General features: G+C 48.3%; 1 protein-coding gene across 1 annotated transcript in view; it reads left to right on the top strand.

Annotated features, from left to right (window-relative positions):
• FGF18 (fibroblast growth factor 18) overlaps positions 1-27808 on the top strand; it is a 73207-nt gene that overhangs the window by 36770 nt on the left and 8629 nt on the right. Inside the window, exon 4 of the mRNA XM_050312121.1 lies at positions 16572-16678. Within this exon, the coding sequence (XP_050168078.1) occupies positions 16572-16678 (107 nt within the window). The remainder of the gene's footprint in view (positions 1-16571; positions 16679-27808) is intronic.

Genomic DNA, 27808 nt, shown 5'->3' on the forward strand with positions numbered 1-27808 from the left:
TTCAGAAACCGCTGAATTCAGGCCGTTCCAATACTGGCATTTTCCAGAGTGCCTGCCAGTCAGATGCAGAGGAGAACACGTGTAGAGCGTCTGCGGTCTCAGCGCTCGCAAGAAGGGGAAAGCGAGCTGGAAGTAAAGGGAGTGAGAAGGCCCAGTAAAAAGATCCCGTTTTTTCTTACAGTGAGGAAGAGCCGGCATTTTGGGGATGGAGGGAGATGGTGGCGTGGCTCTGTGAGCATCCCTGTTAATGAGCTGTGTGTGCCAGCAAGAAATAGCACACGCTTTGGACTATGGTCCCTGAAAAATTGTCAGTATTTTCTGAATGCCCATAACAGACAATTCATGCTTTTATGGTGATGTAGGAGCTGAGACCTTCTCAGTGTCTCCTGAGCCTCGTGTCCCTGACTTCTACTGTGGTTGCTTTACTGATGCTGCCTGGAGTGGCTGTGCTTGAAGAATGACTGGGTAGTGCTCAGATTTCTTTTGCCCTCATCTCTCCTGGCTGAAATGTGTGTCTCAGAGGTCTTCTCCTCCTCTGCCTTCGCAGTTGCCAAAAAGGGTGCCTTTCTTCCCAAAGCAGTAAGAAAAAAATCCTGCCATCTGCCGGGACCCTGCCACCTTCTAGCTGCGATGCGTTCTGGGTCTTCTGCAACAACTGGATGGCAGCTGTGCTGGCTGGGAGGATCTGGCCCCAGGTCGCCCTGTGGAGAGGAGCCCTTGTTCTCTGGTGTTGCTCAGCTGTTTCTGGACCTTTGCCCAAAAGGTGGGCTGGTGGGACAGAGAAGAAAGGGATGTTGTGCCTGAGTGGTGTGATGGTGACGCCAGCCTGTGACACTTGAGCATATGGTAGGAGGCACGTGCTTGGGATCCTGGCTTCAGGATGGTGCAGCTGGCATGGTTTGGTCTATACCTGATGTTCTCAGGTGCTTTTGGAAGGACAAGTAGGAGAGGAAATGGGTGGTTAAATGTGAGAGGGGAGATGTAGCTTGGCCGTGGCAGTCGCAAGGCTCACAGCGTGTCCACACCTGCCACGGGTGGGGAATGGGCGTGAGGGGTGTCCCCACTGCCGAACTCCCATTACTGCTCTGGAAGGTTTTTGCAGGGGTGAGTGCTGAGGCAGACTGGGGAACACTTTGGGCTTCTGGTTTGAAATCACATCCTGTGTTGAGTTAGAGGGTGAACACTGCAGCTGCCTACAGCTGGTCCTGTCCTGTGGGGATCAGTGACGTTGCCCCAGGTTCCAGCAGGGAAGGAGCTTGCCTAAAGCTAACTGCAGTGTAAATCCCAAATAAGGTTTCTGCTGGTTGCATGGAGGGATCACAGGGCTGGGTCTCTGTTACAGCCAAGGCCTGATTATCCTCTTTCCTACACTCCTGAGAGTCCACCGACTTCAGCAGAGCCTTTCCTGGAGCTCCTGTGTGAGACTGAAAGGAGATTAAGTGCCCAGCAGTGCCTCCCATTCCTCCTGTGTCTTGCACCTTTGTTCAGACCTTGCATTTCAAACCATTTTAGCCGGTGGGAGGTAAATCAAAGCTGTTAGGTTTGAGCTGGTGACAATGGCCTGGTGCTGTGTGGTGTGCCCAGCCCCTTGTCTTTGTGCAACGTTTGTGATTCTTGCCTTTATTTCATTTGCTTCTGCATCTGCATTTGTAACCGTTTTTTTTCAAGTGAAGTTTCTGACTGGTGACTCATTAGGAGTAAATAGGCAAAAGGATATTGACTTTACACCTACTAATTTGGGGGTGCTAACAAGCACATGTAAGAGCTCTGTAGTCACCGGGTAAATTGTCCCACCTGGGGGGACTGGAGGAGGGGAGATAAAAAGCATTGCAAAGAAACAGCACTTTTGTTCCTAACCATTAGCCTTGTCTGTTCCTGCAGCCATGTGGGGTTGTGGTGAATACTGGATGGTTACCATTGCTGTAACCTCTTCTGAGCTTTGCCAGGATTTTCCAGCACTGGAACTATTAGACCTGTGAGGGCATAAGAAATAGTTAAGATCCTAATTATAAGATGCTAAATATGATCACTCAGAAATGAACTGGCCTTTACATGGGCTGGTGGAACAAACCCTCCTTCCTGTGGCACATGTGAGTGCAGGGCAGCAGAGGAGAAAGGATGTTGGTGCTTCACATCTGCTGTGCGTGAAGGGGAGTCACTATTGTTAAATTAGGAGGAGATAACACAGTTGACACCTCAGCAGGGAGGGATGCTGATTGGCACTGCTGCTCCCAGGAGCTCCAAGAACTCTTAGGCCTGACAATCAACATATCCTACAGGTATTTCCATCCCTGGAAGCCATCCTTTGGTAGGCCACTGCCAGAGAAAGGCCACATCAGTTTTCATGAGCCATTTTACAAGAACATCTCCACAACTACGCAGACCTGTACTGAGCTGGGCATTTCTGATACCACCACAGTCCCCAGACAGAATATTCTGTTTCACTGCAGGAGACTAAGTGAAAATCAGGAAAGTTTTCCTATGGGAAGGTTGGGAATAATCAGGATAGAGTGGCTCGAGCACAGATTGTATGGGTACTGACAGCAGCAAACATCAGCAGAGTGGGATGCCCATGAGGTAAACAGGTCTCCCTGTGGCTGCAGGGGCAGCAGAGGCTCACGGTCCTGGCTGTGGGCAGCTCACCCTGCTGAAGTCTGTGCTCAGTGCTGCTGGTGCTGGGGCTCAAGTCAGCTGCAGATGTGCCTGTCCCTCTCCAGCGACCTCGGTGACACAGTAACCACAGCCCTGAGGTGGGCTCAGATCAAGATGTTGGCCCTCCTGTTGCAGGGGAGCTGGAGCACAGCTAAGGACTGGTGGTCTCTAGCCCTGATGGTCCTGCTTGGAGCACAGGGTTGAGCTGAGTGACCTCCGGAGAGCCTTCTCAGCCTGAATTGTTTTGTGATGGGGCGAGTGTCTTTCAACACACTGATTGTCAGAACACAACTGGAAGGTAAAGCCACCAGTGATCTGTTGCTCTGAATGCAGTGGTCCTCCTTTGGATGCATTCAGTGGGACCCTTAGGAAGTGTCTTTTGTGGTTTGTCACCTTTGTGATCTTTTGAATTGATAATTTTTTTGAGAATTTTTCTTATTTAAAAAATGGGGTGTAAGTAATGTTTTGCATTCTACCTCTTTAGTCCTCCTGACATTTGCCTCAGCTTGGGGTGACCCACTTACATGGGAAGGATGATTCCCTCTGCACACAGGGTATAAACTGTAGTTAAGCTTAAAAGGTGTGTGCTGGGGAGTGGAGAAGCCTGCTGTGTGATAACCAGCTATCACCTCTACTCCTTTCTGCACATGGATCCAGTTTGTTGTGTACTTTGAATGGAAGGAAGCAGTCACCAGCCTGGCTGCATCTGATGTCAGGCTCCCTCACTCTATGGCTGCACCTCCAGCCTCACTCCTCCTCCTCCTTCTGGCCTGGCTGCAGCCAATATCTGTCTCTCAGCAGGAGGAATCTGAGGAAATGCAGCAAACTTCAGCTCCTGGGGCTAAAGTGTTGTGCTCTCTAACAGCGAACTGTGTTGAACTAATTGACAACCAGCTTTAAATGTACCCCAATCAAGCAAATGCACTGATTTATTTTTTCCTCTCTAACCGAGCGCTAAGCAGCTTCCAGCTTGGTTTCCTCCCCAAGAAGTGGATAACTCATCTATTGTGTAGTAAAACTGATGGGCAGTGTTGACCTCTATACAATCCTTTCAGTATGCTGAGGGAAGAAGGAGTTTCTTATGCTTCTGTGAATGTTTGACCACTTAAAAAAAGCAAAACAAAAAAAAAAGCTCAACCCAAAACCGCACACAACAACAAAAGATGATCCATTTTCTCTGGATGTCTTTGAAAGAAGCTTAGTTTAGAGACAGACTGGAGAGAAAGGCTATTGATTTTGTTTGACCTCCAAAGAGACTGCGGTCAGTATATTTTCCCTGTTGGAAGTGGTTCAGGGCTCTGAATTTCCATGTCAGCGTTTGTATCCTGAAGCGCACTGGAGCTTTTGCTGCTTCTTCAATAAATAGCAAGCTGTAGGGAAAGGTAATGCTGGTGTAGATTTATTTCCCTCTGGATCTGCCCTTCCTTTCTTTTTCTTTCCTATGTATCCTGCTTGTGTTGCTGATGAAGCACTTACAGTCCTTTTCACTGAAAGCTGTGCAGGTTTGTGGCTTAAACTGGGACTACAAGCAATAGTTTTGTAATCTCTGCCTTGCTTTCTCCACAGCTAAGCCAGGCCCTTTCCTAACCTCTTGCCTGCACCAGCAAGAAGCGAGATGCCTTCTTTTACAAAGTAATAAAGCCTCTAAAAACTGTCATGCTCTCCTCTCTCCTGATTATTCCCAACCTTCCCATAGGAAAACTTTCCTGATTTTCACTTAGTCTCCTGCAGTGAAACAGAATATTCTGTCTGGGGACTGTGGTGGTATCAGAAACACCCAGCTCAGTACAGGTCTGCGTAGTTGTGGAGATGTTCTTGTAAAATGGCTCATGAAAACTGATGTGGCCTTTCTCTGGCAGTGGCCTACCAAAGGATGGCTTCCAGGGATGGAAATACCTGTAGGATATGTTGATTGTCAGGCCTAAGAGTTCTTGGAGCTCCTGGGAGCAGCAGTGCCAATCAGCATCCCTCCCTGCTGAGGTGTCAACTGTGTTATCTCCTCCTAATTTAACAATAGTGCTTCACACAACATGTTTTTGGGTTGTGTGCTTCTGCCTGCTTGGCCACAAGTTCAACACAGCCAGTTTGCTGCTGTCAGCACATCAAAGGGCAGCCTGATAAACCTGCCACAGCGTAATCAAGTCACAGGTAGAGAGCTGCTGGTGTTGGATACCAGCTACTGAGCTCCCCTGTGGGCTTTGCCAGCAGGAGCTTCATTCCTAACCCACATGGACAGATGTTCCTCTTGGTCCTAATCCCCTCTCTAGAGAAAGGGTAGGTCTTCTTGCTTCTGCCAGCCTCTGCTTCTAGCTGTGTTCTGGGTCAGGGTGGAGGCTGCTGGTGCAGGTGCCTGAGAACCTGTGGGATGTGTGGGCTGCTGACAATTCCACAGCATCAGTTTCCCAGAGAGCAACAGCCCAGGGCATCCCTAAAAAATAATGAATGGTGGAGGATCTATTTGTGCCGCCTGTGCCAAGACAAGCTGAGACTGCAGCCTGTGTTGCATGTGTAACTCTACTGACCCCCCTGAGCAGGACCTTAAAGTCTTAGCACAGAGTGGGCTGTTTAGGTGTTACCCACCTCAAGGTTTTGAAGCTTTGTTAATCAGTAAGCAGAAAGTTTTGCCAGAGGCCTAAGAAGCAGGTGATGGGCATGTTGTTGGAAGTGCAGGTAGTCCCAGGGAAAGCAGCAGTGCTCTATGTTAGCCCATCGCAGTGGCTTCCAGAAGGTGGTCAGCAAGACATGGTGGTGATGGAGCAGGAATATGACAGTTTCTTGTTAATGATCAACTGCAAAAACTAAGAGCATGTAGAGAAGCAAAGATGTCCTTGTGTTTTAAGTGCCTGTAATCTGTTTCTCAGAGCTGGGTACCAGAATATCCCTTTGATTCTCAAAGGTAATTGCACCTCTTAATTAGCTGGAGAAACACCCACACCACCACCCTCCCCCAAGCCTGAGATCTTGCTATATAAATTATAATTAACCCCTTGGCACTGGAAGTTGAGATTTCCTGCCCCCGAGCACAAATGCAAAACGCATTAGCAGCACTTAATGCGAGGGGTCAGCCCGGCTCCCCGAGCACAGGGGAGCTCGACCGGGAAGCGCTAAACACACCATCTGAGGACGTTCGACCTGCTTTTTCTTTTTTTTTTTTTTTTCCTCGGAGCTGCAAATGTCCCGGCAGGAAGGACAGCACAGAAGGAACCGAACCGAAGCCCGGCGGGGCGGTGGGAGCCGGGCAGGGTTTGGGGGCCGACATGGCCGGGTGCCTCGCCGTGAGAACGGCCGAGCGCCGCCGCCCCACACACCTCCAGCCGCATCATTGTCTGCCGCCAGACACACTTGGCTGTGCCTGTTGTGTGCCGGGCCACCCACTGCTGTCATTCACCAGCATCCTGCTTTTTTTTGTTCCTCTTTTCATCGTGCCTGTTGGGGGATGAGCGGTAACTCCTCACACCGGAGGTGACCTGTGGAGAAGCGCCAGGTTGGGCAGCTGGCGGTGGGGAGGGGGTGGCCGAAGGGGGGCTGGGGCTGCCCTGCACCTGCAGCGCTTCCCTTCCTGCTCCCCTCGTCTGCATCCTCACCTCGGAGCAGGGCCAGGCCTGGCGGGCACTCGGAGAGCTGTCTGCTTTCGTAGAGTCACGGAAAGGTTTGGTTTGGAAGGGATCTCAAAGACCGGCTAGTCCCCCACCAGGACCTTGCACAGAAGCTCTTTAGCTCACGTTAGCTGGTTCCTTTGATCCTTCGGTGTCTTGGATGGAGAAGGTGGCTCTCTTCTGGCACAGGTCAGGCTGCAGCTTTTTGCCAGGCTGTAAGGCCCTTGGAGCAGGTGTTGTTGGCCAAGGGCTGCCTCTTGCCCCATGTGGTGTGTCCTTGGGCCCCTCTGTGCCGGTGGCTCTGGGTCGTACCCCTGGTTGCTGAGCTCAGGTGGTGGCAGCAAGCGGTGACTTGGCCACCTTGGCAGAGGTCTAAGGTGGCTTCTTGTGACAAGAGTGAGGGGCAGCCCTGCTCCTCAGGCTTGGCACGTGGATATGACCATCACGACTGCCTGCAAATATTTCAGGTCTGCGGTGTAGAAATAGGGGTACCAAACTGGTTTCCCCTATACACTCCAAAAGTTGTGGAGGGAGATAAAAAGAGGAGAGTGAGAAGGTGTCCCAGTGGGGAGGATGGAATGTGCTTGCTGGGATGGGGTAGCCAGTGTTGGAAGGAAGGTTTCTGCTTTGGATTTTGTCCTTCATCTCTATATCTGAAGATTGTTAGAATGAATTATATGCTGATTACAGCGCTAATCAAAGTGTCCTCCAAGCTCAACAAACTCTGTTGATCCGTGTTTGGATAGGTATGGGCTGGACACCTGCAGCAGTGGTGTCCCCTACCAGGGCATCTGCCATCTCAAGGGGACATCCCACCCTTCAGGTGGGGAGAGGAGGGCAGGATGCTCCAGTGCAGGGAGGAGAGAAAGAAAATTTTGGATGGAAACGTGGGACTGAGTCTGAGCTTTAAAGGTGACCTGAGTCTCCAGATGAACTGAGATAAATAACAAATAATATAACATCATACAGATTTTATGCTCTCAATGCTGATTCTTTAAACTTAGAATATCCCAAAAATGAGCTATTGGAGATGTTAGCGGATTTCTTTGCTGCTCTTGTTTATAATGCCACAGATGAGGACTAGCTTAGTTCTGTACTTGATTTAATTTTTATATTAAGATTTACCATGGGATCTGCTTTTCTTAATCCAAACACTTATGGTTTGAATGCAGAATTATATTTGAGATTTTTAAAGTACCTTTATTAAAACATAAAACTAATTTTACAGTTCTGACAGGTCTTATTTAAATACCCAGTGCCAGATGCCTTTTGTCCCAAATGACTCTAGAAAAGAAAAAAAAAGACTTTTAAAATTTCTCATGCAATTAAAATGCAGTAAAAGGCAAGTAAATAGCCTTACATATGCTGAGGACCAGGGGTAACAGTTTAAGAAAAGCCCCATGGTAAATGTGTTTCTAAAAATAAATATGTGAAACCTAAGGTGCTAAAGGGAGAGTTAATGTGATACCTGATTTTTGTTGGTTGTTGCATTATTTCTGTTGCTGCTGCTCTGAGAATAGTTGCAGGAATTGTGCTATGTCTGTAGGGAGAGATCCTTTCAAAGAGACTGGTGCAGAGGACCCTTCTCCAAGGTCCTTCACCTGAGGGACTCCTTTGGGTGCAGCTGGTTCCAAGTGTGTGTCCCCAGGAGCTGTAGAGGGTCACTTCTTGTCCACCTCTTTTAAACCTTAACCCAAAAATACTCATACTCTCATGTACTCTTACCTAAGAGTGACGATTTTCAGGACTTCATTTGGTAATACTTCAATTATTTGGGAAAAGGGAGCTTCAGCAGCACAAGCGTTAAGAAGTCAGATATCTTTGAAACTGTATTTGTGACCATTTTTAAGAGCAGACCCTGCTTAAAATCTTAAAACACAGAGGAATTTTCCCCATGTGCCAGAACATTTTCTTCTGCTGGGTTGCACTGCTGCCTCTGCTCCTCTGGGTTCCAGAGCCACAAGAATCCCACTGAAAACACCAGAGCATCCTGCAACTTTATTTTCAGCATATTTTTTACTCGCCGGAAGGAGGCAAGGTTACAATGAGCCCCTTTGAGAAAATGAGTGAACATGCTTATGTTCCGATCCATAAAATTAATTATCCTAATTTCAGCTTTTAGTGGCACAGGATAAGAACCCTGCTAGGTAGAACTCAACATCTTTGTGCATGAGGCACATTTGATAATCTTAATTCACCTAACACTGCGAATGCTTTACGCATTTCTCCTGGTTAGCCCCGTTTTGGAGCACTCACAAACACAACAGCGGGACCTGGATGGAGCGTGTGGAACCATCCCGGGGTTGGCATGCAGGAGGGATTCATGTGCTTGGGACTCCCTTGGGAAGAGGATATGGTGGTGCTAACACCACATCCCCTGCATCTGGAGGATGAGCAGCCAGCCCTCAGCTTGCCTGAGGGAGGTGGGTGAGCGCTGCAGGGTACGCGTGGTCTGTCCTGTGCTCCTGGCCACGAGCAGAGCAGCTTTGGAGAAACAAGAGTGCAAGGGGGTCCAGGGTTGTCATTCTCTGCTTATTGTTATTTTTGTGTACATCGGTGTTTTTGTTGGGTTCAGCTGAGACTGGGGAACAAGAGAGTCAAAATAACTTCATCAGGATTTGTTCTTGTGGTAATTCTAACCCTCTGTGGGGATGGGAAAGGTTCATGCTCTTTCCAGACCCCAGAGACTCCAGTGCTTTGGATGCCTTTCAACGAAGTGCTCAGGGCCAGGTTCTGAGGTCGTTGTCTGTTGGGCTTGACTGTGTCAGTAGGAGTTTATTCAAATGAGAATGATCAAAGACATCAGGGTTTGGCCCTTTACTTTTCATTTTAGGTGCTTTTTCAAGCATAACAGAGCTTCTGAACTTTTTTGAGGCTCATCCTTCACCAATTCCAGACTCAGAGCCTGGCGACTTGTCAAGCAGTTTTCCTGCCTGTGTAGAAATACTGTCCACTTGAGCTGTGTTTGGAGGCAGCAGGACACCCTGGTGAGATAGAGGAATTTCTGTGCTAACATTTTGAACGTTTCTCTTTCCAGGCTTACTTCTTAGTCATGGCGAGTTTGCAGGTGGCAGAGTTCAGGGCAGAATTTGTTCATTGCTGTTCCCACCCGGGCGTTTTAGAGCACACAACCTATCCGCCTCCACTTTTACTGAATCTTGTCTAAATAGGCTTATTCACCATCATTGAAGCAACTGCCAAAATATTTTTAGTGTCTCTTATGGTGAATTATGTATAAAACATCTGCAAGAGGCCAAGTCTGATTTCCCGCTGCTTAATTCTGTTTTCTTAGATCTACAAATGGGTGCAAATGGCTCTGTGTCAGAATGACAGTATTTTACATTCGTTTTTCGTGTGGGTAAATGATGACCAACCTGTGGGTAGTGCAGGCTTGGGCCAGTAATATGGTACTTATAGCTCAGATTTTTGTTGTTGTTTTGGGGATTTTTTTGTTCATTTGTTTGTGGGGTTTTTGTTTGTGTTTTTCACAGAGCCACAGATTCAGGTATTTATTAAAATTTTATATAAGTTGGACAAAAATCTCTGAGATCTACCTTTGTATTTATTCTCGTCTTACATCAGCTAAACTCTCAAACAGTGTTCATATATATGGACTAATAAAAGACTCAGCACATTTCCATTAAGCTTCTCCCAAGATGTGGTGAATAACAGTGAGTTTGGAGGGACTGTGTCTGGAAGCTTTGTCATCCTCTAGGAGCCTGGGCAGTTCAGTGAAGAGGACTTCCTTGTTTTAGAATCTCCTTTTTACCTTGATATTGCCATTCTGTCATAAACAACAGGGTGTGGAGGCAGAACCTCCCCGAGATGGTCCCTGAGATGCTTGGGGAACACCAGCATAGTTCCCTGGGCATGACTTGTTAGCTGCTGCTGAACTGGTACAGGAATTTTTTGGGTGGGCACATCCCTCTAGGCAAGACCTCTGTAATGTTCAAGGCCAGGTTGGATGGCACGTTGAGCAACCTGATCTAGTGGAAAGTGTCCCTGCCATGGCAGAGGTGTTGGAACTAGCTGAGCTTTGAAGTCCCTTCCAATCCAAACCATTCCATGATTCCGTGTTTCTGTGAACGGCTTTAACAGCGGAGGTTTCACTGGTGTGTGAGTGGTGTTTTATGACCCGAGCATCTGAGGCTCTGTGGGGTTCCCTGCAGCACAGCGTGTCACCCTGCACATCTGTCCTGGGCTGGGCACTGGGGCCGGCGTGGCTGGCACCCACAGGGATGTTTCTGTGTGTCTTGGCCCCGTGTCCTGTAGACATGCCCAGGGAGTGCCGAGGGATAGCTCAGTACACTGGAAGTGGGACAGGAGCCTTCTTGGTGTTAGGTGGTTGTTTGTAGATGGGGGTGCCTGAAACCATCTCCCAGAGACCGAAGCTCTTATCAGTTCATGAGGAGGTGAAACCCCGACGAAGGTGTCCCAGAAGGTGTTCCCAGGAAGGGGAACGTCAGTCCTTGTGCTGTGATCCATCACACTGAGCCCTTGGGGCCATGGCAGAAGGGCAGGGTGAGCAGACAGCTCCCTGGGCTGGGGAGGGGGGAGCTCTCAGCAAAGCCGTGTCCAAAGCTGCTCTCCCAGTGTGTTCCACCCTGCAGGCAGTGGCAGAGGTGGGACCCTGAAGCCATGCAGGAGTGTTTATCAGCACTCGAGGGACTTCCGATGTGTGGGAAGTGCTTTGTGTGGAAGTGTTTACAGGATCAGTCTGCTGCGGTGTAAGTGCCTTTGAGGTCTTTGCTGCATTATAGATTTTCTTCTGATATCTCCCATGCAAATATTTAACCTGACTAGTTCCTGAGAGCTACCGAGGCTGTTCTGCAGGTTGCAGGTTGTCTCTGCAGCCTGTCATTTGTTCACACAGAGCCCTTGGTCCTGCTCTCCTTCCCATGATGGGGCAGAAAGATGTGCCGTGGTGGTTTGGCACTTGGTGTTGATGCTCTGAGGGGCCTCACACACTCCACACACTCCAAATTATCTTTGCCTCTCTCTGCAACAGTTAGTGAGGGACAGATGTGGTGTTTAAAAGAAAACCTCATTTAGAGGGGTTTTTTTTAGGCATTTTTAAAAGCCTGGGCCAGGACCGGGAGCGCTGCTCCCCAGGCAGATCCTGCACTGACACCGAGCCCTTTCCTGGCTCATGCAAAGTGGTGGCTTAAAAAAAAAAAATAACTGGAGCTTGGGTCTTGGAGCTGCTCTTACTGCTCCTCCCCACCAACATCCCTTTTAATAATTGGACATACATACGCTGTGCTCGCTCAGGACAGACACGATGAGCTCATTGCAGTGGTATGTGGGTCAGAGCTCTGCCCTCCTGAGCACCAGCCTCGCTGATTGGGGTGGTTACTCCTGATTTGCACCTGAATATTTGAGAAGGGAGTTGGGTCCTACTGTTAAATATCATACAGTTTGCAGGACCATGCAAGTGTGCAAACAAGACTTAGGGATGCAGCCTAGATTCCCTCACTGTGAGCTTTGTTAGACCCTCCAGACTTTACCTAATTTTGGCATTATTCCCCCATCATTACATCATGAATGTGGAGAGAGGGTCATTCTCTCCTGTGTTGTGGTCATGCAAGGGATTCACGTGGTTTTAGTAGCAGGTAGGCAGCGTTTGAACAGGTTTCAGCTGTTTGAGGCACCTTTGCCTGTGCTGGGAGTCACAGGAGAAGATTCAGTCTTACCCGAGAGTGGATTTTGCTCTCCCATCAGATGCAGTGCATACACTGTGAACTGTGGAAAGGTGCTTTGTCTTGGTTGGTAGCACCAGAGTAACGGAGTGGGAAAGCTGCTCTCTATCCCAGATGCTCTGCTCCCAGCCCCACAGTATCAGTACATCCTTCTTCTTCATCCACTGGAAATGGTTTCAAGTCTAGGAATGGTTTCCCTGACTTTGTTTCATTAAAAAAAAGTGCAACCAAAGCAACAGAATCTTGGTCCCCTGTGAGAACCTTTCCCCCTGGAAATCTGTTTTAGCTGGCTGCCTTCAGGGTGCTGGTGAGCAGTGAAAGTGGCTGTAGTTCCTTCTCTCTATGGCTCCTTTTGCAAGGTTTTTACCTGCAAAAAAAGATTAAAAAAAAAAAAAGGCAACAGTGGATAGACTCAAAGTGTCCAGTCCTTCTACACCCTCCTTGCATTTCCCCCCTTCTCTCTTTATTTATCTGAAACTGAGGATTTTGTGATAGGTACCGTGTAAATCTTACACTTCTCAGGTGTCCTCTTTCTCCTCTCTTTCCCTGTGCTTTTCTGCCTCCTGTCCTCCCACTCCCAGGAAATATTTGAAAGATAATTTGGCATATTTTCTACCACCTTCACATATCTCCCTGACTTCATGTTTTCTTAGCTGGAAGATAGCTTTTCAACATATATATGTGTATGTAATCCTTTTCACCTAGACTTGTGAGGAATTCCAGTCTCTTCCAGTGGGAGTTTTCAGGAAGGTTTAGGTTAAATGGGCCAATAAGGCAAAAGCATGTAGCAAGAGATCTCACCCTCTAAAGACATATTTTCTCTTTTGTTGGGTTTTTTTTTTTCTTTCCCCCCCTGGAAAATATATCAGAATATCTAGCTGTCAAAGAATTTAAACAATAATACCTGATCTGAGATTGGAGTACAGGGCCTTTGAAAATAAAGATTTTAATCTCTGTACTGTGTATCCAGGGATGGATGGAGCTGGAATTCAGGTGTGCTGAGCAGCAGAGTCCTGTGGGAATATTGCTCCATCATGGTGGGACTCATTTTACCTGAGCTCTCGGTGGAAATTCTCTTGGATTTTCCCTGTTGCTTTCACTGTGGCCATGGCATCTTTATCATGGAGACAGATGAATTAATCTAAAATATGTTGGTGGTTACTGAGCTTTTCTGCTGCTGCCTGTGAGTGGGGTTGGAGACACCAGCAACCCCTTGTGCTGGGTCAGCTTCCACCCCCCAGGAAATCTTGTTGCAGCATTCAGGGCTGGGATTCATCCCAGCTGATATTAAATGTGTTGTTCAAGGTCCCTGTCCCTGCTCCTCAGAGAATTTAGGGAGATACCTGTTGTACAAAGAAGCATCAGCTGTCAGGGGTGCAGCAGACTGGGAGCCAACTGGGTTATAACCCACCCTAAAGCCTCACTGGTCTCCCTTTGTAGGGAAGACAGTCCAGAATCCCTAAACCTGAGATGTTTCCAACATCTTAGGACTCAGATTTTTCAGAAGTGGGTACCTCTGGGTGGCCTTGGCCTGTACTGGGGCAGCTCGGGTCACGGCAGGGATCAGACATCATCTGCTTAACCTCCTTCCCTGTGCTCCCCACTCCTGGACATCGGGGGCAGGATGATTTCTGGGGGTTGCAGGCCCCTTTGGGTGCTGGGCTGTGGGTGTTGGTGTGTTTGCTAGCACAGGTGTCTCATTGGATGCTGGTTATCCACTGCTGCTCGGCCTGGGCTGTGGCACCAGCCTGGGAGGGATCTCAGCACTGCTGTAACCTTTGCGGCCCACGGGAAAGGTGACTTCCATTTAGTGCTAAATTATGACATTATTTTATTAGATCTTTAAACTTTATTTAAATTTTTTATTTAAAAAGGGGGAGGAAGGTATCATATTTTAATTAGTAGCGGGGGTGCCAAAGGAGACCTAGATTAATTATTTGAAATCACTCCATCCAGATGGTTTTAATTTTCACAGCAGGGAACCGGCATCTTTTTAAGGTGATATTTTTCAAATTAAAATCAGCTTGGATATTACTCATACTGGCTGCAGAGCGAGGGGGGGTGGGGAGTGTGAGCCAGCGTGCCCCCTGTTTGTCCATCAGAGCGTGGGCTGCCCGTGGGGACCTGTGTCAGAGAGGTGTGAGCTGCTGCCTGTCCGTGGGGACTGCAGCTCCAGGCTCTTGTGCTGGAGTGTTTTGCCGGCATCAGCTCCTGCTTTGGCTGGCTAAAGCCGGTGTCTGATGCTCACCATTCTTCTCAGCAGCTTTAGCTGCAGCACCGAGGCTGGAAGGGATGGGAAATGCCTTGCAGCTTAGAAGGGAACTCGTGGCATCCTGTTCTTGCCGGTGTGGAGCCCTCGCTTGACCCCTTCGCTGGGTGGCCACGCATCTGCTTGTGTACCTGGGTGGTTTTGACTCTGTGGATCTGTGGGTAACTCCTTGGTGCTCTCTGGGTGTTGGCCATGGTTCTTGGAGCGCTCTTTCTGGCTCCATAACCTTCACTCATGTGCTGACTGCTGCTCTCCCTTCTCTGGGGTTGACCATTAGCACTCTACTCATGTTAGGGGAACTCCTTTCAGAGTCACCTCTTTAAAGACAGGTGGTGGTTTTTTTTGCTGTTCCCTTGTCTATTAATGCTGTGTTGCATCTGAGCAGCCTCCCTGAGCTTCTTGGAGCAGTGGGCATTCCCCGGGTTATCTACCACGTTGGTCATCCTTGGGGACTGTTCTTTGGCCCTGTGCCATCCTCCCCATCCTGGCTGGGCTCACCTTGATATCCTCACTGTGATGGGTTATTTCTGGCTCTCGTGGCCGTTCCTCACAGGAGTGGTCACAGGTTTGATGCCACCTTGGCAGGTGTGGGGAGAAAACGTGCAGCACCTGGTTGCGCCTTGCAGGCTGCTCTCCACCAAGGACACCCAAACCCATGATGCATTCCTGAAAAACTTAGATAAATACCCGTATTTGTCTATGATTGCAATTAATATTCTGCTGTAAGACTGGTATTACTCCACTTGCTTTCAGAAAAAAATTATAATTTAAACATCCCCTGTGATAATAGGTTTAACTGGAAACCCCTGAACTTGCAGATGTGACTGAGCTGCAAAGGGAAAATTCTGTTTAGGGCCCTTGTGAGTTAAAGGGTTGGGATATTTGCACTGCTGCAGAAGCCAAAAGCTGACTTTACAAGTGGGAAAAATATTAATGTGTTTAAATGAAACAAACTCCCATTTCTATCCCCACAGTAAATCCTTACAATGAATGTATTTGCTCTTAGAGGGTTTTAAAGCTTGAAATATGAATGCCAAAAAGAATGTGACTTTTTGCAGCACAGATCAAACATTCTCCAGAGTTTGGCAAAGGCCATGTTTCGACGGCAAGGCTGGGATCTCACAAGCGTGAGTATTTCCAGAGCAGGACCGTGGAGCTGCACTTGCTGACACTTACACATTCTTGCATTGTGTTTCAACCATGTCTCCTTTCTCCCCCTCCGTATCGGGGATGGATCTGAACCAAAATGTCCAGTCTGCCTGTTCCTGCCTCTCCGGGGAAATTCCTGGAATCTGAATCCTGAGCACGACTGGAATTTGTGTTTAGATTAGAGCTGGAATAAAAGGCTGAACTTGGATGTGTCTGGGTTTTTGAGGTGATGATGATGGCTCACTGCTCACCTGGGTGGCAGCTTGGCCCCTTCTGCAGATACAGCTGTGTCAGAGCAGGTGGTTTGGGAAGATGCAGCAGGAATCTGTCCTCTGCCATGGCTCCTGAGTGATGCTGCAAACCAGCTCTGGCATCAGTAAATGTGTGAGACACTGTGAGATTGGCCGTCTGTCTGCCAGCTAGAGCTGAAGACCCGGACCTGGACTGCCAGAAGGCGGTTTGTGACATCCTGGAAGCACAGGTAGACATGGAGGACATCAGCAGGGTGGGTGTGTATCAGACAGGAGAAGCAGTGCCGAGTTTCTCCCCTGCTGGCTGTGGTGGTGTTCCTCAGGAATCACTGTGATGTTTTGCACCAGGAGCACGTGGCATGACCGCTTCTGTGCAGCGTTTGGGGGATGCTGGCTATGGGGAAAGGATTTTCTGTCTTGTTATGATAATCTCACATCTTCATGAGAATAAAATCTATGTTCTTACCCTCCTGCAGTGTGAAGGAGAGCACTGTCATTGGTATGGGCTGCCCAGGGCAGTGGTGGAGTCACCATCCCTGGAGGTGTTTAAGAGGCTTGTGGATATGACACCTGGGGACATGGTTTAGTGGTGGCTGTGGCAGTGCTGGGGGAACAGCTGGACTCGATGACCTCAGAGGGTTTTTTAGCATCGAGCTAATATTGCTGCTGGGATGGCAGGGTTGGTGTGGATGGATGGAGCACACACGAGTGTGTGCCTACTTTGTGTTAAAACCAGCATTAAACCTGGGCTATCCCCACAGGAGTTAGTGGGGAGGTGTCAGTTTTGCACCTGTGACTAAGCTGTGAGCTCAGCCCCAGGGTGGTCCCTTGGGTTGTTCCTGTGCAGAGCATCCCAGGGTGGTTCAGCTGGAGGCAATGGGACAGTGCACGTTGCACCCTGTGACTTAATGGGACCACACTGGTAAATGCTTTTTTTTTCTTCTTCCTTTACAAGCCCAGCTTCTAGTGGAAACAGACACTTTTGGCAGTCAAGTCCGGATCAAAGGGAAGGAGACAGATTTCTACCTGTGCATGAACAGGAAAGGCAAGCTAGTGGGGAAGGTAAGTGTTTCCTATTAATTAATTTGTAACCTGAGTGTTACCTTTAGCAGCCTCCTCAAGGCTGTAACGATGTGTTCAAGCTTCGCCTGTCAGCCTCAAATGAGAAGCAGGATGGAGGGGATGTGGGGTTTGTGAGGCTGCCCGTGCCCTCCCAGCCTTCCCAGCACCTGCAAACACCCTCAGCCAGGCTGGGATCTCCAGTGGTGCCTCGGATCTGGATGGGTTTGTGCTTCCCAGTTGTGCTCAACTGCCAGGAGATGTCATGTCAGCATCCCAGTGCCGTGGATGGCACTCCACAATAACTTCCTCACTTGATCTTTCTTTGGGGGGGAAATGCCAATATAAATTTCCCCCCAAAATTCCTTTTAGGGGGAAATTAAAAATAAAAGGCCAAATGAAGCACTGTGCTGGAGGGTTGGGGTGTAGGCAACATAAGGCCCCGTCCTCTCAGTGGTGAGCCAGAGGAGGTGTGACAGAGCTGGTACTGGAATCCCAACATTGTTCTGGGGCTGGGCCTCCCTGTTCAGTGTTACAGGAATTTCTGTTATTGCTTTGGATCCCCCCCCGAATGGAAGCATGTAACAAATTGCAGTGTGTCTACCCATCTAGCTTAACTTCTTTGCTGAGGTCATTTTTTTGTGTGTATTAATTTGTTTTTGTAATTTAGGTGGTTCTGTGTTGTTGGCAAAGCTGGAGGCTTGCTAACCAGGCAGGGGCTTGTGCAAAGCTAAACTACCACCAAAATAAAAGGAAAATAAAACATCCCAGCCTTCCAAACCCTGCTGCCCACACTTTGCACCACCAGGCATTCAAATCCAATGTCTTTGTGGCTGTGAAAAAGGAAAGCTGAGTTTTGTTTTGAGTCAAGGCAGCGAAAGCCACACTCCCAAACAGAAACCAGAAACCAAATGGCTCTGATGAAAAATTAGTTTACTGTTGTGGTCCCGGGGGTGACACCTGCGGGACACTGCCTTCCCCAGCAATCCCCCTCCCACTTGGGTGTTCCTCGGGAGCAGTGTGGATGTTCTGTCCAGGCTTCATTGTTTTAACCAGATTTAGCCTCTCAGGATACACACTGGATGCTTTCAAAGGTTGCATTGGACACAAACCTGACTTGGATTTTTTTTTTTTTTTGTGCTCTAATTTTCCATCCTTTAAATGTGGTGATAGCATTTTCCCCTGTAATGTTAGAAGGATAATTTTGTTAATGTTTAGGAGGTGCTGATACCACAGTTATGGAGGGCTTTGAAGCACTCAAATTAGACAGGGTAAAAGGAGCACAAAATCTTACCTTTTTCTTTAGTAGACCTTTCCCCAAGTGGAATGGCACACTGTGCAGCCCACAGCCTCTCCTGCTCTGTGCTAACTGCCCAGGAGCATCCTGGCAAAGTCAGCACCTGTTTTTGAAAACATACATTATATTTGTATATAGCATGTATTTAAGACTCATCCCTTGATTTGGCCCACTGGGTGCCAAGGCAGGACAGTTCTTTAGCTCGTCACCTTTCACACACCATGAACACTTTTTCTTCCCGCTGATATGCTTTTCATAGCATTAAGCTGGCAAATGGTTTGCTACAGAAAATAAATGAGTCTGTTCTTGTAAATATGAGCCTTCCCACCCCAGCCTGCTGACAAGTTCCCAAACCAGCCGACCTGAGCCAGAGGGGGTATGGGACATGGCGTTTGGAAAGAAAATGTTCCAGACGTGTTGCCCATATTAACAGCTTCTCATGAGCAAAAAAAAAAAAGAAAATAATAGCATGTCTTCTTGATACCAAAGAGTGTGGTTTTAATTAGCACCGTAGTTTCAGCTCTCTTTGTGGCAGGAGTTTGAGGGAATGCTTTTTAGCTTGAATGCTCTAAACAGCTAGTAAACCCCAAGGAAAACATTAGATAAAAGTTATGCTTATACAAATATTTAAGTTCAGTCTGGGGGTGGAGGGGAATGAAAGCCATAAACTGATTGTTTCACAGTTGTCCCGGTCTGTTCGTTTGGCCAGAGAGGAGCTGTGGGACCAAACCGGGCCTTTTCCTCCGCTCATTTCCTATTGCCTTGCACGGCATAATCCCCAACAATACCAGCACATGCCATCTGGCTTTATTCTGCTCCTCAGTCAGCAGTTTTGAGTCCCCCCCCAGTTGAAAACCTGCTTTGAATTTAGGCCCTTTTATGTCCCATAATGACTTAGGAAGTGTGTTATGGTCTGGAGCAGGTTGTTGATGTTCTCGGCTAGAGCTGGTGGTGAACGCAAGAGCTCCAGAGGTGGACAGGGCTTGTTCCCCACCTTGGAGCTGGTTGTGTTGCAGGGAAGCACACCAACACCCAGGGCTAAGAAAGAGCAGCCTTTGCATCTAGATATTTATTTATGATAAATTGCACCTACACCAGCATTTCTGAGCAGAGACCACCTGATGGAGCCTTCTCAGGAGCCCCAAGCCTTGTGTTTTCTCCCTTGCTTGGATGTTACCACGTGTGTGTTGATGGCCAGTGTTGACCAAAGGGCTTGGAGTTGTTTTGGGCAGACTTCTGACTTCATTGTAACACGTGCAGCTGCTGAGGCCACTGAGGTTCTACGTGTTGCTGGTGAAAACTGGAGACAGGGCAGGTGTTGTATAGGGGTGACTTCTCTGTCAGAGGTGACCAGTACCCAGAAAACCAAATTGTATTGTGTTTCTTTGTGGATTCTTGGTGTTATGTTGAAGAAGGATCAAGAAACGTTAACTTTTTTACTTCTGACCATATGTTGTTTGGTTTTTTTTTTACCTGTGGGTTTTTGGTGCCTCTGTGTGTCCACACAGAAAAGTTGTAGGTCCTGAGTTTTCTGGTGTTGCTGAAGTTTTCTGTGGACCACTGAACTTTATCACAGAATCACAGAATGGTTTAGGGTGGAAGGGACCTTCAAGACCATCTTGTTCCAACCCTCTGCTGTGAACAAGAACACCTTCCTCTAGACCAGATTGCTCTAAGCCCCATCCAACCTGGCCTTGAATGTTTCTAGGAATGGGGCAGCCACAACTTCTCTGGGCAGCCTGTGCCAGTGCCCTCACAGTAAAGAATTTTCAGTCTTTTATCAAGTATAAATGTATCCTCTTTTAGTTTAAAACCATTACTTCTTGTCCTGTCACAACAGGCCATGCTAAAAGGTTTGTCCCCATCTTTTTTTAACCTCCTTTAAGTACTGAAAAGCTGCAGTAAGTTCTCCCTACAACCTTCTCTTCTTCAGGCTTTATGGTGGAATTATATTACAAGGAGAGAGATTAAAATATGAAAACTCAGAAGAAGAGTGCTCGGTGCTTTTCTGTGAAACGTTTTTGTCTTTTAAAAAATTATTAATCCTGTTCATCTCAGGCTTCTAACAGACACAGGGAAGAAGAGGACTCTGAAAGGTCCAGCTCTTCTTCCAAGGAAAGGCACGATGTGACTTGTCCACTTGTAACAAGGCATGAGGTGACTGGTCATCTAGAACACAAGAACTCTGAATATTGAGTAATTCAGTGCTATGGGGAGAGAGGAGCTGATGGTCCCTTTGGAGGAGCTCTGAGTTTCTAACTGTTGGTTCTCCAGGGGAGTCCTTCTGTGTTTTTTCTCTCTGCCTCAGCTTCTGTTATCTCCTGCACTGAGATAAGGCCATCAGTAAGGTGGAGATTTCATGTTTGTTGAGGGCTGTCAAAGGTGAGTCTTTGAAGTCTCCAGGAGCAAGGAATACCAGCCCAGGTGTGAGCAGGTGGCTGTGAGGTGACCTTGGCCCCCTCTAACTGCTCTTGCTGAACCTGTCCTTGCAGCAAATCCAAGCTCCCTGGAATGTCAGGATGCTGCAGAGGTTGCCTTTCCCTGCCCTCTCACAGTCCTCTCATCGCAGGGAGTTAGGGGGCTCTGTAAAGCTGGAACTGGATCTGTCAGCATGACCAGAGCCCTGCCCTTCCTTTAGGCACTGCTAGGGCTGCTACCCGGCGAGCAGAGCATCTCCTGACCCCCAGGCACTGTTTCCAGGGAATTCCCTGTGGAATTCTCTGCCATCTGCCCGTGGGGTCAGGCATTCTGGTCCACACCACCACTCAGGCCATGGCAGGCAGCCCTAAGGAGGGGGGTTTACACTCCCACCTTTAAAGGGAGAGGACACAACAGCCCTGTTTTTCTGGGCTGACCAGGGACAGGGTGGAATGGACTTGGCTTCTTGCAGAGCTGCCACGTGGGAGGTGAGGGTGCTACTGCAGACCCTGGCAAGGAGACACCACTTTTCAGAGCAAGATACAGAAGCAGGGGAGACAAGTAATGGCTGGAAAGAGTGCAGAAGATTTGAGAAGAATGGGGAAAGAGCTAAGCACAAATTTGATTTGATCCAGAAGTGTCTTCAGAAGATGCTCCAAGCAATCCCACTAATGTTCTTCCATGGCATTAGATGGATTATGTCTTTCCCACATCCAGCAGTAATATTGTTCACTGTTGGCTTCATTTTGAGAACAGCTCTCTCTCAGTGCATTAAGTGACTCCTTGAGCTATTCCAGGAAGGAGAAGCAGGTAGTGGTGCTGGAACCCATCTCCTTAGTGGGATGGGACTCAGAATGCAGTGTGGTGACTGTCTGTGGTGTGCTGTGCTCCATGGAATGCTGCTCCATGGGTGTGGCTGTAGTCTTGATACTGCAACTCTGCAGACAACTCCTGCACTGCTGGAAAAGTGGAGGAGTCCTTCTTCTGAGGTGGGATGTGGCTACAGAGAAAACTCCAGAAATAACAGTAGAGTTAGAAAACTAAAAGAATGGCATCTATCACAGATCATCCCTGCCAGCTGTACAGAAAGTGAGTGCACTAAATTTGTATCCTGAGAGAAGTACCTGCTCATTGCATCAGTCCTGCTCCTGAGAATTGGGGCCTGAGAGCATGTGATCCTATAAAATAGGTGGTTTCCCACCAAATCCACATGCTGACTTGCACCATCTCTCTTTAGGTTTTCTTTCAAAAACCCTCAGTGACCTGGTGTCCACACACTCTCAAAATCATTGTCGAGTGTGCGCATTATTTTTGTTAAAGAATTTTTCTCTGAGCTTAATATGAACAGTGGGGGAAAAGGTGTTTGGTGAAAGGTAGGAAGCCATGGCCAGTTGGATGGCTGAGGCAGTGCTTCAGCCTGGTGACAGGTAATTTGGGTGCCTCCTGGGGACGGCTTTACTGATGCCACGTCTGAAGCACTGGAGCCCTCCCAGTGCTCACGAAGCACTGACAAGCAGTGCTGAGCTTGTGCCCTCAAGTGTGGTCCAGCTCCTGAAAAAAAGCTGTGCCAGCCAAAGCATGGCAGTGCCAGGGGCATGTCATTGGTGCAGGGGGCTGGAGGTGGCATGGCTGTGCTGGCCACCCCTCCCTGACCAGCACCACTGTGCTGGTGCCACTTACAGCAGAGACCTGCCTCTCAGACATAAGATTTTTTTCTGGTGTGATAACTGCTTTCCAAGCCAATGTATTTCTTAATGTTACCAGAAAGTTGCTAATACCATATGGCAAGGCTCTCTGTATTTTTGCAGGACAACAAACAAATTGTTGCTAGATGCCAGACTGCTCTGGCAGAGCTTTATCACTGATGCCTGCCAGCAGTAGCCTTTAGGGGATAGTAATAATTTGGGGCTGTTTACATTACAGCTTTAAAATAGGGGATTTTCTTGAAGCATGTGTGTGTTTAGTCAGGAAAGTTGGCTAAAACACTCTGACAGCATCAAGGAGGGAAGGTGCCCGCTGTGGCCCCTGAATGTGCTCTTGGTCCTTGGTAACCCCTCTGGCTCAGGGGAGAGGGCATGTGTTGTGTTACAGCAACTCCAGGGGTTCAGTGGGAGCCACCCTTCGTAGGACAAGGACACTTACCTGGGTGGGAGAGACCAGGTGATTCTCCAAAGCCTCGAGGTGTACCTGGAGCAGCTTTTTCATCTGTTGGCTTTGGTCAGGGTTGAGGTTAAGATTGCTTGAAACACTGCTGGTGGGGAACCAGAGCCAGGGGGCTGAGGCAAGGAGACCTGAGCTCTGAGCCCTGTGGCCTTTCCATGCCCCAGTCCTGCATGACAGGGTGCAAGTCCTCCTGGTGTGCCAGGGCTGTCCTGGCAGCCAGCTGTGCTGCAGAGCTGCTGGGAGGTGTGTGGCGAGGGCAGGGGCACGCCGGGCTTTGCAGTTTGGAACTCTGATGCAGTGGATGAGGTGTTTGCCCTCCTGAGCTTCCATGTTTAAAACCACACCTAACTGCATCTTGGATTTGGGGCAGGACTCTGAGTTTCCCAGGGGTTTGATGCTTATCCAGATTTTTTCCCTGAGCTGCACAGTATTCAGGTTGCTTGAAAGGGGCTTGTAAAACCTAACAATTTCTGGAGCTGAATGCTGAATTTGCAACATAAACATGACCAGAATTGGTGGGGTGTCGGGTTTAATAGTGCCTTTTGTGGATCTCTCTGTGACATGTTCAGCCATAAACTATTCTGGCTTGGCATCTCATTTGAAAGCAAAACTTGACATGGCTTTTGCTGGATCTCACTCAGATCTTGTTTTGAACTGCAGTCTGGTTCTTCATATGGGGGGGGTTGGTCCTTTTTTGAAGTGAGTTGTTCCCAGGCTTTCGCTCCCCTGTGAGTTTGTTTTAGCTTAAATCATCTAAATAAAAGTCTTTGGTTGAGCCTGAAGCCAAACAGTCTTGGACCCTGCCATACTTTGAACAGGGGGACCTGATTTGAAATTAGTCTCAAGTGTCCAAAAATCTGGAATCAGGGCCTGCAAGATTGCAAAGGTCTTAAAAGCAATGAGATAACACAAAACCACTTTTTTTTTTGGATGAGCCATTAGAATCTTCTGCATTCACCTGATCAGGCTTTTTTCCTGCAACCCATGGAAAAAAATTTGAATTACTTTTCTGAAAACATAGAAGCTGAGAATCTCATGAAATTAAAAGCAGAAGTGGAAGCTAAAATCAGCAATTCTTCTCTTCCATTCAACTCCCCAAACATCATCAAGAGGCTGGAGAGCAGCTCTGGGGAAAGGGCCCTGGGGTGGCCAGTTGTCCCTGAGTCAGCAGTGCCCTGGCAGCCAGGAGGGACATCCCTGTCCTGGGGGCAGCAGGGAGGGGATTGTCCTGCTCTGCTCTGCCCTGGGGCAGCCTCACCTCAACACTGGGGCAGTTTGGGGGGGACACAATGGAAGGGAGAGATTGAGCCATTGGAGAGTGTCCAAAGGAGGCCACGAGGATGGGGAAGGGCCTGGATTTGAAGCCGTGTGAGGACACTGAGGGCACTTCGTGCGTTCAGCTGGAGGAAACTGAGGGGAAACCTTATTGGGGTCTTCAACATCCTCCTGAGGGGAAGCAGAGGGGCAGCACTGGTCTCTTCACCTTTGTGACCAGTGACAAGACTTGAGGGAATGGCTGGAGCTGTGTCAGGGCAGGCTCAGGGTGGATCTCAGCAAAAGGTTCTTCCCCCAGAGGGTGGTTGGCACTGAACAGGCTCCCCAGGGCAGTGGGCACAGCCCCAAGGCTGCCAGAGCTCCAGGAGGGTTTGGACAACACTCTCAGGTACATGGTGTGAGTCTTGGGGATGGTCCTGTGCAGGGCCAGAAGTTGGACTGGGTGACCCTGATGGGTCCCTTACAGCTCTGTATTCTGTGATTCTCTGATGGTGAGGCTTTGGGTAGCACTTCAGCCTTCCACAGCTGCTCCTTTCCCATTACTGGCTGACCTGAAGCATTGTATTCAAGCTTCTGTGGATGCTAGATGTGATGGAATTTGTATCATCTGGTTCATTTGCTGCAGTTTCAGATCTTTACAGTGCCAGAAATGTGTCAGAGGAGTTCCCCAAGGAGGGGCTGTTGGATGTTATGGTCATTATGATAGGGATGTTGTTGTCACGCTGTCTCATAATAATTTGTCAGGGGTGTAACGTTCTCAGGGCTGGCCAGACCCCACTGTGCACCTTCCCCAGGGGGCTGTGGTGGCTCTGCTGTAGGCACAGGGATGAGGTGTCACAGCCTGAGGTGGGTGTGGCTGTGCTGGCTTTGCACAGCTGGTGAGCAGTAACCCCACTGGAACAACTCCTGCTCTTTGAGCAGTGGCAGGCAGCTTTCCCAGGAATCCTGGCTCTGGATGGCATAACCATGTTAGAGCTCATAACACCAACACTGTGGGTTTGATCCCCATGTGGGAGTTGGACTCGATGATCCTTGTGGGTCCCTTCCAGCTCAGAATATTCTGTGATTCCGTGCAATGATTCCCAAGAAGCCACTTATGACTGAGCCCAGTGAAACTGTGTTCCAGTGTTCATTCTACTGTGCTGTGGCACAGAAAGGGATGGGCTCCAGTGCTGCAGCAGTTCCCTTCAGAGTCCTGGGAGTTTGTGCACACTCACTGGACCTCTGCAGCATTAATATTTGTCATGAGCAGTGGGCCTTGGCCTGGTTCTGTGTTTGTGATGACTTGTTTACGGGAGTTTTTGTGGAGGTGGGAAGGGGAGGGGAAAATGATGTGACCGTGGGTAATGAGTTTTGTGGAAGGTTGGGTTGTAGTGGTGGGGACAGCAGGTGACTGATCTTGGTGTCGTGGGGAAAGTAGAGGTCATTTGGAAGCTCCTTGTGCAGAAGACAGAGAGCATTTGCAGGATGCTGAACTGAGTCTGTGTGTGCACAAGGCTTGGATGCCAAAGCCCTGAGGGCTGTGTGAGCCAGCAGGCTGTGGTGTTCATGGCACTGATTGGGATGGAGAGAGAGGCTAATGTCCCCATGGAGGCACTTGCCAGTGCCTTCCTTTTGCTGACCCTTTGTCCATGCTGTTTTTACATTTTCATCTGCGTGGTCTGATGCGTTTATGTCACGGGTTTCATAAATGGAGCACATTAGGTACATTTATGCCCACAGAGTGCTGCTGGGGTTGGGTTTGTGCTTTGCCAGTCAGAACACTTGACAGTGCTGGTTGGACATCCCCTGTCATCTTGTGAGAGCAATGTGAATATTTTGGGTCTGTACTAAGCGCTGCCTTCGGTCCTTGCAATTTTCTAAGCACCCCGAAAGGATGCTGATCCTCTCGGGATGAGCGAGGATGGGAGGTCAGGCTTTAACCACACAGTGGGTAGAGGAGAAGGTTTGGCTTTATCCACACAGTGGATGGAGGAGCTGTGCCTGCTGTGAGTCCTGTGAGTGGGGCTGCCTTGGGTGGTCATGGAGACATCTGAGGTGGGGCCAATGCTTTACTCATGTTTTCATGGGCCAAGCCACATGGCCAAGAGGTCCTCATAGTCATGTTTTAGCCATATGTGAACATTTCCAGTTAACTTCAGCTTCTCAGCACAGCCATAATGCTTTAAGTGTTTGGTCTGAAACAAAGCAGCAAGTCCTTTTATTTAAAAAAAAAAAAAATCAAACTTCTTCATTGTGTTATTTATATGCTGGAGGTTGTGAGTGTTGGCCCTGTGTGTCCAGGCTGTGTCTGGACAGAGATCTGTGTGATTTCTCCTTAGGAAATGCCATGTTTTCCGCAGGGTATTCCTAAGAAGCCCCCGTTTTCTCTCAGGTTGAGCTTTGCAAAGTCAAGGTTCACTTTGCAGACCAAGCCTGTAAGCTTGACTTCTAAATCTTTTCCTTATCCCATGGCTGGAAGCTCTGTACCCCTTCCAGGAAAGAAATGCCATCTTCTTGAAAGCTGCATGATAATTTAATTTAATCCTTTCTGTGTTCAGGGAGCAAGTGTCACCATAAAGCTGCTAACATCCCGTCCCCTGTGTTTCTTGGTGGCTGCAGCTGTGTGTCATGTTGGAATATTTCAGTTCCCTAAGGTTAAATGTTAATTAAAATTACTGATGGGATCCCTGAGCCCTGGTCATGCCTCACCCTCTCTGGGTGGAGAGGATGTGCTGCTGTGTACATCTTGTGCTGACAATTATCAAGTGGAATTTAATTGCTTTCCTCAGAGCATCTCATCTCCCAGGCACCATTTTTTGTTGGTCTTGAGCATTTCTAAGCTGAGGGTGATGTTTCTCCTAAGTGCTACTTAGCAAATACAGGGATGTATTTAGCTTGCAAGAAGGAATAAAGCAGTGTAGCCTTGTCTTCCTCATATGGATGCAGCTGAGATCACATTCAGGTGGGTCCTGCTCTTCAGGAACTGTTTCTTCTTGTCTCACAGTTTGTTTTTGGAGATGAAGTGAGAAAACAGAGGCTAATTTTGAAGTGGAGAATAAAACCTGTGCTCCAACAATAGCAGAATATAGTCCATTTGATGTGGTTGTTAAAAACCTATTTTGTCAAAAAAAAAAAAAAAGTAGATCTTGCTTAAATACATTTTTGTTCTTGAGATTTTCTTACATTGTCTTTTGGATACCAGAAGATACTAAGCTTTCCTAAGGAAGGACAAGTCTCAAGCCTTGCATTTGTTGTGTACAGATGGAAGTCGGTCATTCACAGGCTGGAACAATTCTGGATGATCAATTTTTATGGTTGGCACTTGATTTGATCATGGGTTCATCTCTTTTCTTAGTAATATAACTTGACGTGAAGAGAACTAATGCCATCCTGCAGACAATGATTGACCTTTCTTTGTTCTAAATTCCACTGATCTAAACTTGTCCCAGGGAAGCTGGTGTCACTCCTGAAATGTTGGCTGAGATTGCATTCATTTGAAATGATAACTTACAAAGTCACTGTGCATATTCACATGTTTAATGTGAATAAATCTGGGATCAACCCAGGGCCTGCTATGGGGTCAGCAACTGTTCTAGTCCCATCATCCTGTTCCACTCATGATCTAGACTTGATGTTTTAAAGAATTAAAAAAAGAATTCCAGTAGTGGCCCAACTCCCATATCACAGAATCACGGAATCAGTTGGATTGGAAAAGCCCTCCCAGCCCATGGATCCCCCCTGTGCCCCATCCCCACCCTGTCCCCAGCCCAGAGCACTGAGTGCCACGGCCAGGCCTGCCTTGGGACACCTCCAGGGCTGGGGACTCCAAACCTCCCTGGGCAGCCCCTGCCAAGGTTTAACAAATTCCTTCTGATGTTCAACCTGGACAAGTTGAGGCCGTTTCCTCTTGTCTTGTCACTTGTTCCCTGGGAGCAGAGGCCGACCCCCACCTTGCTACAACTGTGTATTTAATTCAGACCTACACAAAATATGCTGCT

The sequence above is a fragment of the Myiozetetes cayanensis genome, unplaced genomic scaffold (assembly GCF_022539395.1).
Source record: "Myiozetetes cayanensis isolate MyiCay16 unplaced genomic scaffold, myiCay2020 scf17, whole genome shotgun sequence".
NCBI lineage: Eukaryota > Metazoa > Chordata > Aves > Passeriformes > Tyrannidae > Myiozetetes > Myiozetetes cayanensis.